The 19,050-nt window shown below is 40.3% G+C and overlaps 1 protein-coding gene across 13 annotated transcripts in view; it reads right to left on the bottom strand.

Annotated features, from left to right (window-relative positions):
• Positions 1-19,050, bottom strand: part of ST8SIA4 (ST8 alpha-N-acetyl-neuraminide alpha-2,8-sialyltransferase 4) — a 134,584-nt gene that overhangs the window by 97,864 nt on the left and 17,670 nt on the right. For all 13 annotated transcript variants that reach the window (XR_015799293.1, XM_014892864.2, XM_088156144.1 and 10 more), the window contains one exon: positions 15,242-15,499. Coding sequence is in view for 12 of the 13 variants with exons in the window: in XM_014892864.2 (XP_014748350.1) it covers positions 15,242-15,499 (258 nt within the window). In the remaining variant the exon portion in view is untranslated. The remainder of the gene's footprint in view (positions 1-15,241; positions 15,500-19,050) is intronic.

The raw sequence follows: 19,050 nt of genomic DNA, 5'->3' as shown, positions 1-19,050 counted from the left end.
ACCTAATTATGACAAAATCATGACATCATAAAAATGTCATAATTATGACAGCAAAATTATGACAGCAAAAGACCAAAAATTATTAACTACAACGAGAGACCATACTATAGGAAGAGGTTGCAAACCAAGGTTCGATGGAGCATGGAGTGGGCGGTGACTCCTCATGTTCCGCAGTGCTGCTTGATTCGTATATATCAAATAAAGCAATCTAAATTTTGTTGAATATCGAGACTTTTGTTTCTCATTTCTAACACTAGGGATTTATTCTAAATAAAACCATACTTTTATTGGAGTTTTTTAAGGAAGAATATATAGAAAAGTGTAATTTACTGAATTTCCTCTTTCTCACATACCACATTATTAGTACCTTGCAATATATGAATTCCTATGTACAAACGTCTTGCAACATACCATCACTTTCCATTCATCCTAAAAACAACTTCAGTGCTGTCTTCACGTTAACATGCAAGTAAGCAGGCTACAGTTGAAAGCTGAGCAAGACAAACTTGCTATGTTACTGTTACTGAGAATATAGGAACTGTAATTAAGAATCACATTGAGCACTGAAGATTGACTTAAGCAAATAGCTGAAAATATGAGTATTGACAATGTAACACATTATAAAAAGGTTTGTAAATCTCCTAAATTTCCTTCTCCTGAGCATACTATTGACTGTTTCCAAACAAAAAAATGGAGTGAGTTTTCTCCCAGCAAAAATAATTTTCAAAATTAATGATTTTCATGGGTTCCTTTGCTATTTCTTCCCATAAAAATTCAGTTTCAGTATATTGTTTGAAACAAACAATCTTACAGGTATTTTTTTCTATATAAAAGCATTTAATCAGAAGCTCTAACTGCTACTTCTTTCCCTTGCACAAAACTAGCAAATAATTAGTTATTATTTGTTGCCTTATTTCTTCTAAGCACTGTCTATGGCAGAAGTGTTTAGAAAACCGTCTAATGAGACAAATTGATACATTTTAGAGACGGGGTTAGAAGAAGACCTAACTGTATGGGAAACATTCATAATTAATGTGATTGGTAGTATCATAGGCAGTAATATCCCTGATACCTCAAATTAATGCTGCAGTGCCTCTTTTTCCCATAACATCACACCCGATCATAGACAAAACCTCTGCACAGCCATTTCAACAAGGTAGTTACTTTACATTTAGTATTAGGCATTAATTACGTTATTTAAGAAATCCCTAAGCTTACAGAGGCACGTAGCTTACACAAATGTTATGTACAACCATGATACTAAAAGGCAAATATATCTATAAAATATTCCCGGTAAAAATACAGGGGTTCCCACGCATGAATTTTCAACGTGATAACAAGATTTTCAACTGAAAAATGCACTGCAATGTTATCACTAAAAAGAGCTCTGGTATAAAAGGGAAAAAATAGAGAATATCTGAAATATCATGTAGTATGACACACAATTCTCGGTGACTGAAAACCTGCTTCTTCCACCACCACCTGTTGCATGTATTAGTTACAGTGGGATATGTTAAGAAAAAGTGTGGGGAAAAAAACTGCTAATGGCTGGCGTTATATGCAATGAGAAAAAAAAAAAAAAAAAAGAATGGAGTAGGTGCTCCTATACCACACTTTCACCAAACTAAGCAATCATCCTTGGGTTTGCTGTGCCATCTTTATGGCCCAAACAGCCATAACAGACTTTGAGAGCAAAGCTTAAAAAAGAAAATAATACAATCAAAATTACTAAAATATGCTCAAATAAGAAGTTAGTTATTCCACAGAGATTCAGTTCAGCTTGTTTTGTCACTAATTTAAGTATACAAATCATGTATACGAATAGAAATGTCCAGTACATAGTATTCATAGACCATATTTCAAGTTAATTTTAAATAAAAGCCATCAAAATTTCCTCGAGTAAAATGGCTATCATTTCCATTTTATCTCACATCGAGGACCAGAAGAATATTCTACCTACAGTAGAGTAATGCAAGAAATGGCCATGAAATGGTACACTTCTGAATCCTTTAACAATTGGCATACTTGAGGTTTACAAGGAGAAATCAATACTTTAAAACCCGATAAAGCCACAGGAAAGAAGTGCTTTATACCAACACTTTGTTTCGTTAATATCTTCTCTTTGCAGAGCAAAGCCAAAATTATCAGTTACACAGTGATAATCATATACATTCTGAGAAGACAAAAAATGAAAATCAGATTGCTGCTGGCAGACATATTAAACCGCTCTGAAACATAAGGCATTATACCAAGATTAGTGTCAATAACATACACTCCTTCCTGAGTAGCCTGCAAGGTTTTGTATCCAGATTCATACCGAAATTCTTGTAAGAACAGAAACTGTAATCTTGAATTCAGTAATTCACGCCATTTTTAAGAAATAATTGGACATGGAAGAAAAATTAAAAGATCGAGCAAGCAGGAGAGGGAAAAAAGAGTTCAAGACTGAAGAGAACCTCACAGCTGAGCTACACTCTACTCAACCTACATGCAAGAAGCACACTGCCCTAATAATTGTGTGTACACAGCACATCTCACCTGGATCTCCAAATAAAGGTGCGCAGCAGTACTGTAGTAACTGTAACACATGCCCAAATATGAGAGATTTACAAGAAAAAAACATGCACAATTTTCCTGTTTCCCCCAACAAATATAATTAGTAAAGTGTTTTCTCACATGTTCTGCATACTTCTTTGGCTACTGAAAAAACTAAAGTTGCTTCAAATTAACCATAGGAATCCGGAGTAATACTGAATCCCCTAACATACACACTTCATCTCAGTCCACATCCATGGCACAGTAGAGGATGTCTCACAAGAGCTGCAAGGTTAGATGCTCAGGTACAGCATTGCAGAATCTATTTACATACAACAATCATGAGGGCGTTTTAGTGTGTGCCACGTAAAATACTGACTTGATGCACCCTTTCACAACATAAGTTCACAAAAGTACTGAATTCATGACTTCAGTATGAAGACGGTTTTTGTACATTACCTGCTAAAAAATTAATTCCTGTTGCCCATATTAGAACTTATACTGATAATCAACAAATTCTTTCTTCCACACATCTCCTTTAACACCAGTGACTGAAATCCAAGTTATCATCAACTGACACAGGATAGTGGAGTGTCAGAAAAAGTCTAAGTGGCATTTTAGAAAGAGCTGCAAAACACATTACTTACATCTTTATTGTGTGTCCTGCTGCAAAATTACACATGGATTAGTTTTGCAGTTCTTCCCAGTACTATTCCTTTGACAAGAAAAAAAAGCAATGAATTTCTGTCACTGAAAGCTTTTTGCATATGAAAAAAAATATTTAAAAACCCCACAGAAGCTACAACAGTAAAGTATTGAAAATTATATTTTAATGCATGAAAAACTAAGAAATGGAACTTAGGAGTATCCTGAACACCTGTACCTTAGCCTTTTTATGTGAAAATACCACCACACATTACTATCTATAAAGAGCATATTCTATAGGACAATTACGAAGATACACAGGATTGTTATAATTCTGATACAGAAATTTAAAAAAAAATCTGCAACATTATGAAGAGAGAAAGGGTTAAAAAAATTTATTACCCTTGCAATACATTTGGAAAAAAATATGGTTTTCATTGTTTTGGAGAAGCACTTTGGAGCTGTTAGAATGGAATGTAGAAAGTAGCAATAATTTGAACTTTCTAAAATGGAGAACAGCTAAAAAGGAAGTTATTTAGATTAAGACTGTTCTGAACCTTTTCACCTCTTAAGAGTCAAAGGGGAAATAAAGCACAGTGTTTCTGAGTTTCCAATTGTTTAGAAAATGACTAAATTAAAGGTTCTGTATTATCAACAATAGGAGTAAATGACTTTAAAATAATAGTATCCTTTTTCCTCAGGACAGTTATAAGAACATTCAGGCTAACCCTATCGAAATGCTCTACATTTGGATGCTTACAGGACATGTATTTATTTAACCAGCCTCTTTAGAGCCCATAATAATCTGTATATGGGTACAGAGAAGTCACTTTCTACTGGTATTTCCTGAGTGTTCTAGAATTCTGTCCTTTAAATATTCTCCTGAATCACCTACTTAAGGACTAAATTATTTAAAAAAAAAACCCAACAACCCTAAAATGTGGCTACATGAGTCAAGCCTTCTCCAAGGCTCTACTGAGGTGGAGACCACCCACGCCTGGCTGACTGGAACAATTTCACCAGTGCTTCCCTTTCTCAGACACTCAAATCCCTGAGCAAGAACATTAGAAGACGATGGCTTTCCTCTGCTTTCATTTAATGTTTCAATGTAGTGTGACAAGTTTAAGAAAGAAACAGAGGCAAAAATAGAGCTGCCACATTTGAGATCTGAAAAGAGTATAATGAGCTAGTCATGAGGTATTCAGATGTTATTTTTAGAAGAAGACTCATACTTTAAAATATGTGTGTTGAATTGGCAACTTTGCTTTCAACAGATCTGCCGGCTCCACGGATTTAGCTCTACTTGGCATGATGGCCATGGTTCAAGCAAGTTGTACTAAAAAATATTTGGAGATAAAAGCTGATATGAATTACAAAAAACAAGTTCCAGAACATAGGTAAATTAATATTCTAAATATCTTTATTCTGACAAATCTGTCATGCTTTTTTCCTAGTATATGAAGGAGCAATACACATTAATGAAGCTACTACTAATTTATTATTATTAATTCAAGTGTTTTCCTGAAATAAGATACCATGCCTCCATGGTATGATTTGGTCTGTCCTTTTCTTCTGCCTGACCATATCTGCTGTCTTCTGCTCATACCACATATGATGCTTGCTTCTGCATATCACAAGTGCCCACAAATATCAATACACTAGGGAGAAAGTCAAAACAGATTATCCTCACCTACATACAGGGCAAACCAAGCATGTGTTAAATGCTGGCAGAGTTACCAGCAAAAAAACTCCAATGGGAAAAGAAGAGTTGTAACATATAAACTAGGCACTTCAATCCAAAGAAAGAAGCAAATAATATCTTATGGCTGTTCCTTGTCAGAGCAGCCCTAACCTACTGAAAAAGCTTCACTCAACAGGGCTCTTCTCCATACTGTCCAACTGAAATTAAAGGGACTTTTCCAGAAGTGGTGTTACCACGAGAAAAAGCACAGTATATTTACTAGGGTTTGTTTGACTGGTTGGTTTTAGCCAAATAACTCCAAAATTGAACTTGGCCTCAGCTTTTGAATAGGTCTCATAACGAATGTCAAATTAAATTATTTTAAAAAATAAAAAATAAAACTACTTATTCTGATTTTTGATATTGCTCAAATTCTGAACCCAAGGCTGAACTGTTTGGTACAGTTGTACCAGTTGCTTCCAGAAGTAATTCCAAGTTATTACCTGGCAATGCTTAGTATTGCTATATTACACTTGCCCAAAATACAGCTGCATTTCTCAGAAACTCCTATGTAACCACTGCATTTCAAAATATACCATTTATATAACAAGTTTATCTGCTCTGTAAGATGCAACAGTTAAGTCAGCCCTGACTTGTTAATTTCATTATGAGAAAGTGCAGACAATGTGGGAATAAGACGTATTTATTCATCTAATCAGATATTTTGGAATGCTTCAGACTCTCTCTGGGTACAATAACAAAATACAGTACACTTAAGCTCAGCGCTAGAAGACAGTAGTAAGGGCACACAGATCAATAGTTCTTAGTAGGGTATAAAAGTGTGAGAGGTTAAAAGGAAAGGTATGCAGGAAACTGAAAATAGTTCATAGTCATCACAGTTTGGGATTTTTTTTAATAGGAAATAGTCTCCTTGTTTCCAATTTTAATTAGATGGACCATCTTTCCTACTGCAAAAATAGGCATAATTTTACTAATCTTGTTCTGTGTGTTTCTGCATTATTACTAGCACCTTCACACTGCCTTTAGAGGATATTGAGTTTATCAATACTGCAAATACTGTTGGATATCTGTTGTGTCCTCTTCATTGTCACAGACCTTCACTGTCACTTTTATCGTTGAATTAATAGTATTGTTAGTGTTAACTCTAACATAAGAACTGCTCCTAGCAGTTATTATGCACATAGGCATAATGCACTTGGCATCAGAAGACTCTACAAAACTGTCCTTCACCAGCCTATATACCTGGATACATTCAGTAAGTTCTTTCGAGAATATTATCAGACGGCACGTAAGTGAGGATGTTTGATTTCTAGAGAGATCAGATAAAAGTAAAAAGATTAACAGTGTCATGGTACATTTTAATACCAGAACCCTAATAGTAATAGAGGTAAGTGCTCATGAAGCACTGCAGAACTTCATAATTACACCATATGATTATGTATCAAGTGATGTACAACTTTTTCTAAAAGGAAGATGAGGAATGTAGGAAACTAACTGATGAATGATTTGTTTTTTTCTTTAACTTCAGTTACAAATGAATTGCTTGCTATTTAAACAGATGATATATAACTATAGATGCATTGAGACTTCAACAAATAAATATCATATAGTTTAAATTATAATATGTAAATTCTAAAACATCTCAACTTCCATTTGTAAATTTAAAAACATTAAAAAGTCACTGCATCGAAACTCGCTATAGGCAGGAGGGCCGAGTATGTTATTCCCAAAAGATTACAGATTATTATTCAGAATATTGTCTGACTCACTAGTTGTTACACAGATCACTTGAACTGTCATACCATATAAGAAATGTTTCATTGAATTATAGAATGGTTTAGGTCGAAAGGGAGCCTTAAAGATTATCTAGTTCTAAATCCTCACCATGGTCAGGAACAATGTTTACTAGATTAGCTTGCTCAGAGCCCCTAAATACTTCTAGGGATGGAACATGCACAGCTTCTCTAGGCAACCTGTCACAGTTCCACACCATCTTCTCAGAATATCCACATCACTGTCCACTCTGAAGAACTGATTAGCACCAGTGTCTTGGTTTGAAAGACAGGTATCTGCTAAGAAAAGGCAAGAGCTCCTTTCCTAGGATGGAGAGAGCAATTCCCTCCCTTCCAACTACTATAATTTTGGATTCAGGGGCTTTCAGGCAAAAGATATAGTAGGTAGGAATAACAGTTGTTTACTAATAGATCTAAAATGGCAAACAAAAGAAATAACAACAGCTATAAAAACTAACAACCAAACGGAACAGTATATTTCAATCCCAGTTCTTTTCGGCCACAGACTCCCTCTCCCTGCGCTCAGTTACTGCAGGTGTGGGTAGGGCAGGTCTATGCAGCTGAACAGGGCTGGGGTGATGGCGGCAGAGGCTCAGGTGTGAGAGGGATGTTTATAAATTTAAAAGGCTGTTCTTGAAATGAGTCCCATTGTCTGACTCAATTTTCTCAGGGGTACCATGCCTCCAAAGAACTTGTTTTTCCAGTCCCAGGATGGTGTTCTGGGCAGTGGCATGGAGCACAGGGTAGGTCTCCAAGCATCCAGTGGTGGCTTCCACCATGGTCAGTACATAGCGCCTGCCTTGGAGGGTTTGAGACAGTGTGATGTAGTCAATCTGCCGGGCCTCCCCATACTTATATTTGGACCACCGCCCCCCATACTAGAGGGGCTTGACCCGCTTGGCTTGCTTGATGGCAGCACACATCTCACAGTCATGGATAACCTGAGAAATACTGTCCATGGTTAGATCCACCCCTCGGTCTCATGCCCACTTATAGGTGGCGTCTCTGCCCTGATGACCTGAGGCATCATGGGCCCATTGAGCCACAAACAACTCTCCCTTGTGTTGCTATCTAAACCTATCTTTGACACCTCTATTTTTGCAGCCTGATCTACCTGCTTGTTATGTCAGTGTTCCTCATTAGCCCGACTCTTGGGGACATGGGCATCTAAATGACGGACTTTCACAGGCAGCTTCTCTATCCGGGTGGCAACGTCTTTCCATTCATCAGCAGCCCAGATTGATTTTCCCCTACGTTGCCAGTTAGCCTTTTTCCACCTTTCCAGCCAACCCCACAGAGCATTGGCCACCATCCATGAATCAGTGTAGAGGTAGAGCTTTGGCCACGTCTCTCTTTCAGCAACGTCCAGGGCCAGCTGAACAGCTTTGAGTTCAGCAAGTTGGCTTGAACCACCCTCTCCTTCGGTAGCTTGTGCAACCCGTCGTGTGGGGCTCCATACGGCTGCTATGCACTTCCAGTTCATCCCCACAATGCAGCAAGAACCATCGGTGAAAAGACCATAGCGTGTTTCATCTGCTGGCAGTTGGTTGTATGGTGGGGCTTCTTCAGCCTGAGTCACTTGTTCCTGTTCCTCTTTTCTTTTGGCAAGACGAAAGTTTTCACCTTCCAGCCAGTTGGTAATTATCTCCAAAATCCCACGGCAATTCGGGTTTCCAATACGGGCGCGTTGTGTGATGAGGGCAATCCACTTGCTCCGTATGTGGCGTTAGTGGCATGGTGGGTCGATGGAACATCTCCTTTAAACATCCACCCCAGCACTGGTAGTCAGGGTGCCAGGAGGAGTTGTGCTTTCATGCCAATCACCTCTGAGGCAGCTTGAACTCCTTCATAGGCAGCCAGGATTTCTTTCTCTGTGGGAGTGTAGCTGGATTCAGACCCTCTGTAACTTTGGCTCCAGAATCCCAGAGGTCGGCCTTGAGTCTCACCAGACACCTTCTGCCAAAGGCTCCAGGACAGACCATAGTTCCCAGCTGCAGAGTAAAGCACATTACTCACTTCTGGTCCCATCCTGACTGGGCCAAGGGCTACCACATGAGCAATCTCCTGCTTGATCTGGGCGAAGGCTTGCTGCTGCTCAGGACCCCAGTGGAAATTGTTCTTCTTGAGGATGACCAGGTAGAGAGGGCTCACAATCTAGCTGTACTTGGGAATGTGCATCCTCCAAAAACCTATGGCATCTAGAAAAGCTGGGATTTCCTTTTTGCTGGTTGGTGGAGACATTGCAGTGATCTTATTCATGATCTCAGTGGGAATCTGGCACCACCCATCTTGCCACTTTACTCCCAGGAACTGGATCTCTTGGGCAGGTCCTTTGACTTTGCTCTTTTCAATGGCGAAGCTGGCTCCCAGCAGAATCTGGATGATCTTCTCTCCTTTCTGAAATACCTCCATTGCCGTGTCTCCCCACACAATGATGTTGTCAATGTACTGTAGATGTTCTGGAGCTCCACCCTTCTCCAGTGGATCAGTCCATGACACATGGTGGGACTGTGTTTCCACCCCTGGGGCAGGCGGTTCCACGTGTACTGCACGCCCCTCCAGGTGAAAGCAAACTGAGGCCTGCACTCTGCTGCCAGAGGAATGGAGAAAAATGCATTGGCAATGCCAATGGAGGCGTACCACTTTGCTGCTTTGGACTCCAGCTCGTACTGGAGTTCCAGCATGTCCAGCACGGCAGCGCTCAGGGGTGGAGTCACCTCATTCAATGCACAATAGTCCACGGTTAATCTCCATTCTCCTTCAGATTTATGCACAGGCCAGATGGGGCTGTTGAAGGCTGAGTGAGTTTTGCTGACCTCCCCTTGGCTTTCCAGCTCACGGATCATCTTGTGGATGGGGATCACGGCATCTCGATTCGTCCGGTACCGCCAGCAGTGCACCGTCGAGGTGGCAAGTAGTACCTGTTGCTCTTCCACCATCAGGAGTACTACCTCAGATTGGTTTTCTGATAGTCCAGGCAAGGAGTTCAACTGCTTAATGCCCTCTGCCGCTACAGCAGCTATTCCAAAAGCCCACCTGAGTCCCTTTGAGTCTTTCTAATAGCCGTTCCTGAGGAAGTCTATACCTAGAAATACACGGTGCCTCTGGGCCAGTCACAGTAGGATGTTTCTGACACTCCTTCCCAGTCAGGCTCACCTCAGCCTCCAGCAAAGTCAATTCCTGAGATCTCCCCAGGAATTGAAACAGATTCTTTCCTCACATGCCCTGATGGTATTAATGTACATTGTGAACCAGTATCAACCAATGCTCTGTGTTCCTGTGGCTCTGATGTGCCAGGCCATCGGATCCACACCGTCCAAAAGACCCGGTTTTCCCGTGCCACTCCCTGGCTAGACACATGCCCCCTCTACCCTGGTTATTATTTCCTTCCTGGGTATACATACTAGAGGTTCCTTCAAGGGGATCTGACAGATCATCCTCCCTTCTGTAATACCCTGCACCCTGGTCATGGGAGGTTGAGGCTACTTTCACTTTAGAAAAACTCACTCAGTTAGTGTTTCTCTCCCTGACACAATCATGCTGCCAGGACAGAAGTAGGTTTCCCATCCTACCTTCTCATGTCTTCCCTGTGGTCATGCAGAAAGAACCACAAGTCAGCTCGTGGAGTGCACCCTCTCTCCCTAGCTGGAGAACATTGGGCTCTAACTCTGGGGTCTGTCACTTGCACTGGTGCTGCATGGGAATTGTTCCTGCTCACCTCCTCCCTCACCTCCTCTTGGAGGCTCTTAACTACGGTAGAAACGTGGGCCTGCATCAGGACATTGATCATACTGCCAAAAACCCAAAGCTCGTTAGCAACAGAGCCCACTGTTTATCGGTTATCATCGGCATTGACTGTTGCAATAAGTGGCATATTGAGCTGGCCCTAGGTTTCCAGACCCCACAACATCTGCCCGGTGCACCTGACCTTGTCAGGGTCATTATCATGCTGTCCATCCCTCCCAAAGAGCACCTCCAGTACTGCCACTTCTCTCAGCTGTTGGATCCCTTCCTCAAGGGTCTTCCAATGCATTCTATGGTGGTACTCCTGCATTCTCTCTCTGTGGACAAACCTCTCTCTCACACTCATTAAAAGCTGTTCCCAGACGGAAAAGAGGCATGGCTCCCTTCCAAATACCTGGTCCACATCTGAGTCCTGGGTCAAGGATCCCAAATTCCTTGCCTCAGTACCACCCAGTTGCACACCTGTACCCATAAGGTCCCAGACCCGCAGTAACCAGGTTGTAAAAGCCTCACGGCCCCATCGTACAATGTCTTTTTGCAGGTTACGTTGACTTTTGTATGACAGGAACTCGGTGATGATTTCAACCTCTGGCTCCCCTGCTGGTTGTGAGGGCCCTCCTTTCTGACCCTTATTATCCAGGTGCCTTGTTTTCCTCTTAGACTTCCTAGTTTCCACAGGGGCAACTGCTGCTGGCTGTGAGTGCCCTTGCAGTTCAGCTGGAACCTGGACAGATGTAACACCTGTGGGTTCCATTGCTGCACCATCAGAGACTCCCTCTAAGGCAGAGGAAGGGTTTCTCACCAAGTGGGGAAAGGTACTCCTTCAGCATCTGGCCCATCTCATGTATCTCCTTCACTAGAACCCCCACCCGATCTGGGTGGTTCCCTTCTGGGATGGGCTGTGGGGCAGGGTCAAACTCTGGGGCAACATCCCTAGTCTCTGGAACAGGGTCATGCTCTGGGGTAATATTCCTAGTCTCTTGGACAGGATCAGGCTCTGGGGCAGCATCACTATTTCCTGGAATAGGTATCAGGGTTGTTATCCAAATCAATCTCCCCTTATCTCTGAATGTTAGATAGAACAGGTTGAACAGAGATAGCAGCAACACCAGCCACAGTATAACGTCATTAACATTTAGAGTGGATTTGAACCCCTCGAAGACTGGTGGGGTGGACTTCAAAAACTGGGTGATGGGTTGAGGGAAAATCTCGCCTGCTGTCACTTCCTCACAGTAAGTGACATTCACATTATTGAAGTAACCCCAAAACTAAAGATTTAGAGTGCAATAGCTCTGAATCCATCTTCCAGAGGAAATTAAAAATCCATGAATTCCTCAACTGATCAACCCACAGAATTAACTGGACAATAGCCACAGTAACCTTAGTTATGAGACTTATGTTCAAAACAGGGCTTGCAAATGGGAGAGATATAGCGGTAGCCACATGGAGGCCAAACCAGGGTAAGCTGACAACATAGTTCCACCTAACACAAATTTAGGTAACTCAAGAACTGTTATTCCTTTTATCAACCCCTCTCTCAGTGCCCTCAGGTAATGCCCCATAGTTTGGGCACCAAAATCTGTCTTGGTTTGAAAGTCAATTATCTGCTAAGAAAAGGCAAGAGCTCCTTTCCTAGGATGGAGATTGCAACTCCCTCCCTTCCAATTATTAGAATATTGGAATCAGGGGCTTTCAGGCAAAAGATACGGGAGGCAGGAATAACAGTTCTTTACTAATGTATCTAACACGGCAAACAAAAGAAATAACAGCTATAAAAATTGACAACCAAACAGAACAGTATATTTCAGTTTCAGTCCTTTTTGGCCGCAGACTCCCTCTCCCTGTGCTCAGTTACTGCTGGTGTGGGCAGGGCAGGTCCCAAGCAGCTGAAGAGGGCTGGAGTGATGGCAGGGGCAGTCCAGGTGTGAGAGGGACAAAGGAGCAACTCCCCCCCTCCCCTGGTGTTAGTTGTCGTGCTTTGCAGAGTGCCCGGAGGTAGTAGGATGAAGCAGGAAGGCAGCAGTGTGATGACAGCAGGGAATATGTCTTCCTGCGTTGGGATTGTGGGAAGTGTGTAAGGTAGAAGCACCAGCCTTCTTCCTCTGACTTCAAGAGCAAGCCAGAGAGAGCAGGCCACTGTCCCACCTTTCCGGTGTTCCCCCTCTCCCCATCCCCCTGGGATAGAACTGTTACCCTAGCTATCTGAGCTAAGATGTAGCCACAAATACTTAGCATAAGAATGAGAAAAATTCCACAGAAAGAAAAAGGGAAAAATTCAACCCTCAACAAACAGTAACCTCCTATTGTTCCTATTAAGCTTCACCAAGTCTTTAGAATATTATCTTTCCTCTGTGTAGACGAATTAGTAAAAACCTCATATTAGATACCATCACCTAGTTTCACGGCAAGTTAAAATATGTGGAAGAGCATGGGGACGTCTGCAGAGAAATTCAGCACATGATTTAAAATAAAGTATGTATCTTGCCTTCTCTATGAAAATTTTAATCTAGAAAATTTAGCATCTAATTTTTTCTGTAGTCCTGTGTCCTGGAGTGATGTTATTGTATCCCCTATCACCTGCTTTGTGTCCAAAAATGGGTCTTATAACTTTATGCTAAGCCCAGAGAGAGATAAAGAGGAAAGAGAAGCAATAAATTTTTTTCATTGCCTATGTTTAAAAACAGAGATAAGACTCTCAGTTTCTCCCAACTCACGGCTTTTTCTCTCCAAGGAAAAAGAGACTAAGCTGTTTCTTTGCTTTTTAAAACAGCTTTTCCTTCATTAACTGAAGCAGACGTTTTTCCTGGAACTGTAGCTTGGTCTTCTAGAACTATTCAACTTTTCTCCAATCCAAAACACCAAAACATCGCCCAAGGGCCCCCGATGCTGTGGCTCTGGACTCAGAAAAAGACTGAACTACACCCAGAAAAAACTCTGAATCTCTTCAAAGCTGCAAAAAGTTTTATTATTTAACCTTATTCATTCTTTTCATACCTGCAAACAACTTGCTTGTTACATAAACAATTTGTTCACCTTCCCCAAGAAAAATCCTTTTGAACCTTAAGAAACCCTAGTAAAAAAATAGTTGCTAAAACCTACTCTTCATTAAACAAAACACCCTTTCAGAAAGTTTCCTCTTAAATTTGTCCAAAACCAAGATATTCTGTTAAATGCATCAAATTTAATCTCAGAGAGAGTACAAAAGCACGCCATAGGCTAAATGTAGTTTAAAATGGTGGTAATTACTTTTGGATTTCCTCTGCAGTAAGGAAGGATGCTAATTTGAATAACTAATGGTACAGGTAAGACTAACGAGGAAAATGAAAGAGAAGTTTGTTATTGCTTCAGTTGCAACTTGTTAAAATAACTTTCACATTAAATACAAAACTCACGTGTTGGGGAAGATGAAACAGGAAAACCTTATAAATATGATTGCCTGGCAAAAGATTTTGAGAATATGGAAACTATAAGCAAGATTGAAATGAAAGCCATCTTTGAGATACCAAACCTTAGTTATTGAACAACTAGAAAACAATAGTATGGCCAGCTGAAAGTAATCCCCTCTTGATTGAACAATTCTCTCTGCTTGCATAAAGGTCCAAGGGTCAGAGAAGACCCTACTAGCTTGGCAGAGGGAGTCCAGAGTAGTTTTTAGGGTTTAAAGTATAACACAGTATGGTAATGTAATGATTCTTATAGGCTGTATGTAAATGCTATAGGATTTGTATCTTGTATTAGACTGGCTAGTGAAAATTAGAATATTCAACACAGAAGAAGATTTATTGTATTGTAACGGGAACCTCGCTCTCTTACCTCTCTCTTTACTCTTCTTACTCTTGCTCTCCTGCTCTTACAGGCCTGCTCTGAGCTGCAACAAGCAGGGCCTTTTTACCCACGCCCTTTGCAATAAACCACAAGTTCCAACACATGGCTTTAGAGTTCTCTCTGTCAGTCCCGACCATCCTGACCACCATCGCTTCTACACTCACGTATATTATTCTTTTATTTATGTACTGCAAAACTGTTATTTTTCTTTTCCATGTCCTTCTACTATGTATTGTCACCATCATTCTTTAAGGTGAAAAAAGAAAAAGCAATTAACTCACAATGACTATAGTGCTTTCTGACACAGCCCTCCTGTTTTCTGTCCCTTCACCCTTCTCAAACCCAATTAATTTAAACTTCTACTCCAAAAGCAAAAGTACCCATCTCTTGCTCAGCATTTTCTACATAATACCAAGATGTCAAATGAGGTCAGCTTTGACATGATACATGAAAGCCAAGGTCCTCTGTTGTGTATGTCTGAAGAACGAATACAAACTTAAACATTTTCCCCCCAAACTGCAAGAATAGATTCTTAAACCAAGGTGAAGGATGACTTTCAACTACCCCAGTGGCATCCTAGTTTAACAGCAACACACCACATTAAAATTTTACTGTATGCTACACAAAAATAATGCAGTAATTTACAAAAGGCCATCTGTGCTGACCAAAAGTTAAGAAAGAGTCTTTTTAAAAGATAAACCATTTTTCATTTCTTCTACCAAGACCTCTGTAAGAATAATTTGTCTGGAATAAGCACAGGAGAAAGCAAAATTAAGAAATGCAAAACTCTCCCCTTGTTTTATTTTTACTCTAAAAATAATATTCTTGTCAATAATATAGGCATGAATTTAAATTTGGGGAATCACATGTTCATGGATACTGTTTCAGATTAATTTCAGATAATGCCTGTAATACGTAGCTCAGATTAAAACATTTGTCCCAGCTTTTCTCCAAGAAGCATAGTAGCCTGCCTCTTCAACAGCAGATAAAAGCTTACCTTATTACAAAGTCATGGCTATCAATCTCTTTTCCACAACCACTCTTCAGAAGTATGCCGGAATTCCCAACAACTGCACAGGTTTTATATCGGCGATTTTTCATTGGGGAAACTTCAGGGAGAAGGCTGTGCAAATCCTGAGAAATGTTTAGAGTGCGATGTCTGTCCAGTACATAATGAATTACATCTCCTGGCTTGAAGCTGCTTTTGACCACTGAGACATCTCTTTCAGCATCCAAAAACTGAAGAATGTTCTTCCTGTGTTGACAGAAAAACACAGAGATAATACCCAACACTCCCACCTCAAATGGAGTTTATCTAACAGCAACATTGACTGCACAATGCATACAACATACAGCGGAGTGTAGACACTGTCAAGTCCTGCTAGGGTAACGTCCCATCCTCTAGAGTTAGAGCAAAGCTTTTGGAAGGGAATTCACACCGTGGTTTACAATGTAACACATATATACTAGCGAACAAGAGCTTAAAGACTTGTAAACACAAAGGCACAGAGAGACGAAGGAAAGATAACTGAAAATTCGAAAGCATACTGTGTTTGACTATCTTCACAGAATTTTCACATTTTTAAAAAGGACTGTGGCAGTTTGTTTTCATAAAAATAATAAACTTAAATAAGTATTTGTGATCAGGAAATGTTATCTCTTATAAATCAGCTTGGCTCAGGAATGGCCAAGTTTTCTTATAGATTCTTATTTCAGCATAAGAGTAATATATTCAATTTTGCATAAACTTCTTCCTAATTAACTGAAGTTTAGCTAAAGCTATCCTAATTAACTTGATATGAGAATACACCTAGTCTTTTGTACCAATTTGAACAAAATCAACTTAAAACATATTGCAAATTAAACCACTGCAGCTCAGGGCCCAGTCAAGCTGTTAACTGAACTCAAAATCTCTTACAAACTCATCAAGACTTTGAAAGATTTGTCATCTTTTCTGCAAATAATTGTTTAAACTATTAAACAGGTTTAGATGTGACCAAATAAGAAGGTTTAACAAACTACCATGTATCAAGTGAATTGTGAAGTTGAACACTTGTATACTCCCAGCCCCCAGCAAGTAATTGATGAAGAATGTTTGCTTTTATGTCAGTTGAAAAGCAAAGTCATGGTATCTGCTTATGAGGCCATTAGGATGCTCTGCCTAAGTGGAGGTAAAGCACCTCAAACCTGCTTCTATTTGCAGAAGTTATCAGTGCTGATGGAGAAGAGAGAGTCATCCTGCTTTTGGAGTTGAAGAATGCTCAGACTGGCCTGACTCATTGTCCTAGGGTGATGTTATGGTGTTTGTATCTCCAATCGTGTGTTCTGATTATGTTTGGTATTATGTCCTGTGCTTTCAGGACTGACTCTGAAAGTGAAGCTTTGTTTTGTCTTGTTATCAGCCGGCTCACCTCCCCCATGGTCTATGTTTAGGAGAGGTTTTAGCTCGGCTTGCTTGCTTGCCTGCTTGCTCGCTTCTGCCTCTTTTTCTTTCCTTCGCTTTGCCCTTGCTTTTTGCTTATTAGTTAGTTCAGCTAGGCAGTCCAACTTTTTCCCTGGACTGTTTTTTTCCACCCCGTCCCCTCCCTCTCCTGGATACCATCTGAATCTGTTCCGGACGGGGACCTGGGAAACACCAAGAAACACCGGGAGTCTACATTCTGTCACCTGCAGCAGTCATCCCCAGTGCCAGAGACTGATAACTGGGCGACCACTCGCTGAAGAGACTCTGAGTTTGTCATCCCTTCAGAACGGTGAAAGAGTTTTTTTGTCAGCTGGTGTTGGCTTTTTTCCTGTGCTGGGGCGTGTTTTGCTTGTTAAATAAACAGGGTTTTTTTTCCCCACTCTTCTCTGAGGAAATTCTTCCCGAACCCGGTGGTGGGGGGGAGGAGTCGTGGGGGTTTTGCTGTCTGGGGGCTCCTTCTGGAGGTTTTCCCCCAAATTTGCCCTAAACCAGGACACTCATCAATCCTAAAATTAAACACTATTCTGTGAAGAACAGTCTTTCCTGACAGAAAATGGCACTGGTGAGGATGAAGCAGACAAAGCTGCTGATAACAGAACCAACAAGTCACAGTATAAGTATAAGTTCAGTAAAGCTGCTAAGCTGATACATCTGACTGTTGATCACTTTATAGTACAAAAGTTGAGGCCCCCTTTTCAATGGCAGAGAATTCTGATGCACTCATTCTTGGATGGAGTGTGTGTGTATAACTTCCTTCCCTGACTGGGACTCTCCTTCCAGGTTACTCCTTAAGGCTGAGTAAAAGAGACTTGCCCATGGTCACTCCTATGAGGAAGTACCATCAATTTCTACTCAATTATTTTTCTATTGCTTCAATATAGCTTCAGTAAACAGCGCACTATACTAGAAGTTATAACTATACCACATATTAAATAAAAATGATCTTTTAGTCGAACTATTATCATTATGATCATCAATAAATAATTTACTTTAAAAAGTTAAATATATTTGGTTTGCCATCTTAATCTTGTGGGACAAAGTTGCATAAAGGTTCAATTGCACTTGAACAATACTTTAAACATAAACAGTTGACCAAGTCTGGAGATAAGATTAGATCCAATCATACTTTGATGCTTCTCTGAGAAGGAGTTTAACATGCAAGGGTTTGGAAAACAAGTTCTGTACCTCATAACTCAGTGGGATTCTCTAGTAAATTCTGTCCAAAGCTTCCATTCTGCCCACGACAGTGGGGACTGGGGTGCAAAAATTGGCACATGTTCAATACGTAGGTTCAAGACAGATACTTAATGACTGCAGCGTAATGACTAATGTAATGACTAATAGCTGTACTGGCAGTGTAGAACAATTTTCAGTACACTCTTGAGATAAAAAGCTGAAAAAATCCCTAGGCCAGAGCTGCAGGAGCCACTGATAGCTCAGGACTGGAAGTGAGCAGGGGTTTACAAGCTTCTATCCATCTATGAAGCAGATATGTTCATGAAGAAAGATCATATCTGAACCAAAGTAAAACACTTTTATGAGCAGACATGGAGTGCTGAGCTGGGGCAGGGTGTTTAGAACATAACAAATCTACCAGAAACTTTTGCCTCTGCAAGTCTAACAAGAAAAGAAGAAAAACAAAAACTATATTTTTCACTGTTGTCAGTTTACCTACTGGTGGAATTTAAAACAAAATTGGTATTTTGTTGACTAAAATAATTTTATCTTTGCTTATTAAGCTTCTAGTGAAGAACTTCCATATAGCACAGCCAAATAGGAAAAGATAACTAGAAATGTTATTCTAGCAGTTGCAACACTCAGTCACAGCCATAAAAGCAAAATAATCCCCAGAAATTAAAAGGGATGAACTCTTGAAACACCCATATTCACTAGTAAGTTCTTCTGCTGCTAACTCAAGAAAGAAGAGTATGTCTGAATCTTGCAACCAACAACACAAAATACTTACCATGGAACTGATCTTAAAAGACATAGAAGTGAAACGTAATAGAAGTCCTTTTTAAATAATTCCTCTTATATCCTACACTTGGCCAAAACAAAAAGGAAAAAAAAAGGAAAAAAAAGAAGAAAAAAAAAAAGAAAAAATATCTGGAATTTGTTGGGCTATCTGTTACAGCTGCCACATGTGAAGGAAGCAGCAAGGAAGCAGCATCAGAGCAAAGGCAACATATGCTGAGGCACATGAGGGACTCAGAATAACAAAGCAGGATAAACAATCTTAAAATCCTGAGTGTAGTTTTTGGTAAGGCTAGGCAAGGTATTTCTGTAAAAAGAATATTCAAATTTGGCCTTTAAATTGAATGGACTTTAAATCGAATGGACTT

The sequence above is a fragment of the Sturnus vulgaris genome, chromosome Z (assembly GCF_052056855.1).
Source record: "Sturnus vulgaris isolate bStuVul1 chromosome Z, bStuVul1.hap1, whole genome shotgun sequence".
NCBI lineage: Eukaryota > Metazoa > Chordata > Aves > Passeriformes > Sturnidae > Sturnus > Sturnus vulgaris.
Note: the sequence above shows the minus strand (reverse complement) of the source record. Positions and strands in the feature narration are given on the sequence as shown.